The sequence below is a fragment of the Cyprinodon variegatus genome, unplaced genomic scaffold (genome assembly GCF_000732505.1).
Source record: "Cyprinodon variegatus isolate N-32 unplaced genomic scaffold, C_variegatus-1.0 Scaffold872, whole genome shotgun sequence".
NCBI lineage: Eukaryota > Metazoa > Chordata > Actinopteri > Cyprinodontiformes > Cyprinodontidae > Cyprinodon > Cyprinodon variegatus.
Window position 1 is genome coordinate 212057 of NW_015151325.1, and position 2180 is coordinate 214236.

The 2180-nt window shown below is 43.6% G+C and overlaps 1 protein-coding gene across 2 annotated transcripts in view; it reads right to left on the bottom strand.

Annotated features, from left to right (window-relative positions):
- The window catches only part of LOC107099464 (oxysterol-binding protein-related protein 1-like), a 64676-nt gene that overhangs the window by 57117 nt on the left and 5379 nt on the right, over positions 1 to 2180 (bottom strand). For both annotated transcript variants that reach the window (XM_015397600.1, XM_015397601.1), the window contains exons 4-6: positions 899 to 973; positions 647 to 758; positions 410 to 495 (exon numbers count right to left, since the gene is read on the bottom strand). In XM_015397600.1, the coding sequence (XP_015253086.1) occupies positions 410 to 495; positions 647 to 758; positions 899 to 973 (273 nt within the window). The remainder of the gene's footprint in view (positions 1 to 409; positions 496 to 646; positions 759 to 898; positions 974 to 2180) is intronic.

Below are 2180 nucleotides of genomic sequence, written 5' to 3' on the forward strand. Positions count from 1 at the left end.
AAGAAGCCCTTAGAGGGGATCAACTATATTACAGCAAAGACATGTGAAACAGAAACCAATCCAAAGAAGTGAGGAAATGCAGAGCAAAAATCTGCTGGATTGGGTCGCTGTGAGGAAGGCGAGTGCATAACTCCTCAATTGAATATGTGTGGATATACTTTCAGCATTTCATCAAAAAGAAATAAAACAAGGTCCTAAAATCATCATGGAGATAATTTAGCAGATAAAAAAGAGAAAATATTACCTTTATAAAACCACAATGATAAAGACTGTTAAATATTGACTGATTATAATTAGATACATTTATTTTATCCTTCCTTTTCAGAGGCCCACCACCATCAATCTAAAGCTGCTATACTACAGACCATGCAGGACTAAACCATAGCTGTGGGTTCCATCCAGCACTAACCAGCTGAGTTAGCGTCGATAGGTCTCCTTCTCTTGCTGCTTCCAGAAGTTTCTCCTCCAGCTTCCGCTCTTCTGTTCTTTCAGCAGCTGTCATCCACAGAACGACGGGGAAAAAAAATGAAGGGAGACATAAGCAGCATAAATACTTTGTATGAATGATGATAAACAAGCCAGCGTGAAAAATTGATAGAAAATAAATCTCCATGGTAACGCTAATACGGCAAGATGCAGGTCTCACCTTCCAGCATGCTTCTGATCTCTGCATTCTGAGTGACATCTTTGGGAATTTGAGCGCTCCCATTGATGACAGTAGCGCATGCATCATAGTGCAGCAGCAGCATGACAACCTCCTGATCAATGTGTCGGATTCATTGATTGGTTGGCAGAAACGGATGAGTATATGCATGCAGAAAAAGAAATCTTTCAATCAACAAAGTGAAGCAGGAGTATTGAATCAAAGATCTCAGGTATCTTTTTATACTCAGCCCACCTTCCTCCCTGTGAATGCAGCTTTGTGCAGCGCAGTGTCTCCAATGTTATTGGGCAGGTTAACATTTGCTCCCGCCTGCAGGATGAGAGTTAAAATGGCTTTTATCCATTTCAGCCTTTCAATATTTCACTTCAAAGTAAGAAGATTTGCTACCAGTGGCGGCTGGCCCATAGGGGGCGCTGGGGCGCTGCCCTCCCTAGATGCAGAGGGGAAAAGTCATAATATCTATAGATTTTAAAAGTATTATTAATGTCAGTTTTACTTAATAATATGTGGCTACATGTAATCTGATTTATTAATACAACACGAGTTGACTCCCATTCAACAGAACATTTCCTCCGACAGAACGCATCATTTCTCTTCATTCAAAGCGCCCCTGTTGCTAGGGAAAAGTAATAAATATTTGGCCAATCAGCATCTTCAAAATTAATTGCTAGATAGTTTTGGCCCCTGCTACAGTGACGTAGGTGATGTAGCTAGTGGTCAGTCAGGCAGGCAGTGAGGTAGAGATTAGGGCTGAACTCTAAGAGCAGCTTTCGCACCATTCGGTGAGATCTTTACTGAGTTAGCCTTTCACTAGAAGGACGATGGTGAAAAGATCCATGTAAAGAAGCGAGGACCTGCGGAGCCCTAAATAAATTTAATTAATTTTTTAAGGAGTCGGTTCCAGCGTCAGTCATGGCTGACGGCCTTGTGGGACAGCTGATGCACTTTTTGATGTTCCCTGCATTCTTTTCAGAGTGAGCGATTTGATGAGGACACAGTCTGGACAGACAGACTTCAAACACGTCTCCAACAGCTAGGAATGATTTAAAGCACTTTTCAGAAAAGGCAAAGAAGAACGAACAACCTGGGATTCACATGGAAAATAATATAGTCCACCTGCCCCCCCCCATCCTCCCCACCTTCTCCAGAAGCTCCATAGAGAGCGTTCTGAGCAGCTGTCTCACTGGGCGTTTCTCAATATGCGTTCTTGAGCGTTCTCGTGTGCTCGTGACACGTCATCAGCCTCAGCCCAAATACCGTTCCAATTCTCGAGAACGCATCAAATCCCCGGATGTTGTTCTAGCCCCGCCCTCTTTATCGAGCATGCAGCAGAGCAGACTTGTGCGTTCTTCAGACTGACCGCTTCCCCAGAATGCCCCGCGGCCGCAGCTTGATTCCAGACAGCGCTCACAGTGGTAAGTTAAACATTCCCTTTTCTGCTGCTGTTGTTCTTCAATCGTTTGAGGCGATAACATTATACATTGAAGCCTCCCTGTGTGGTCTGTTTACAGAGTTA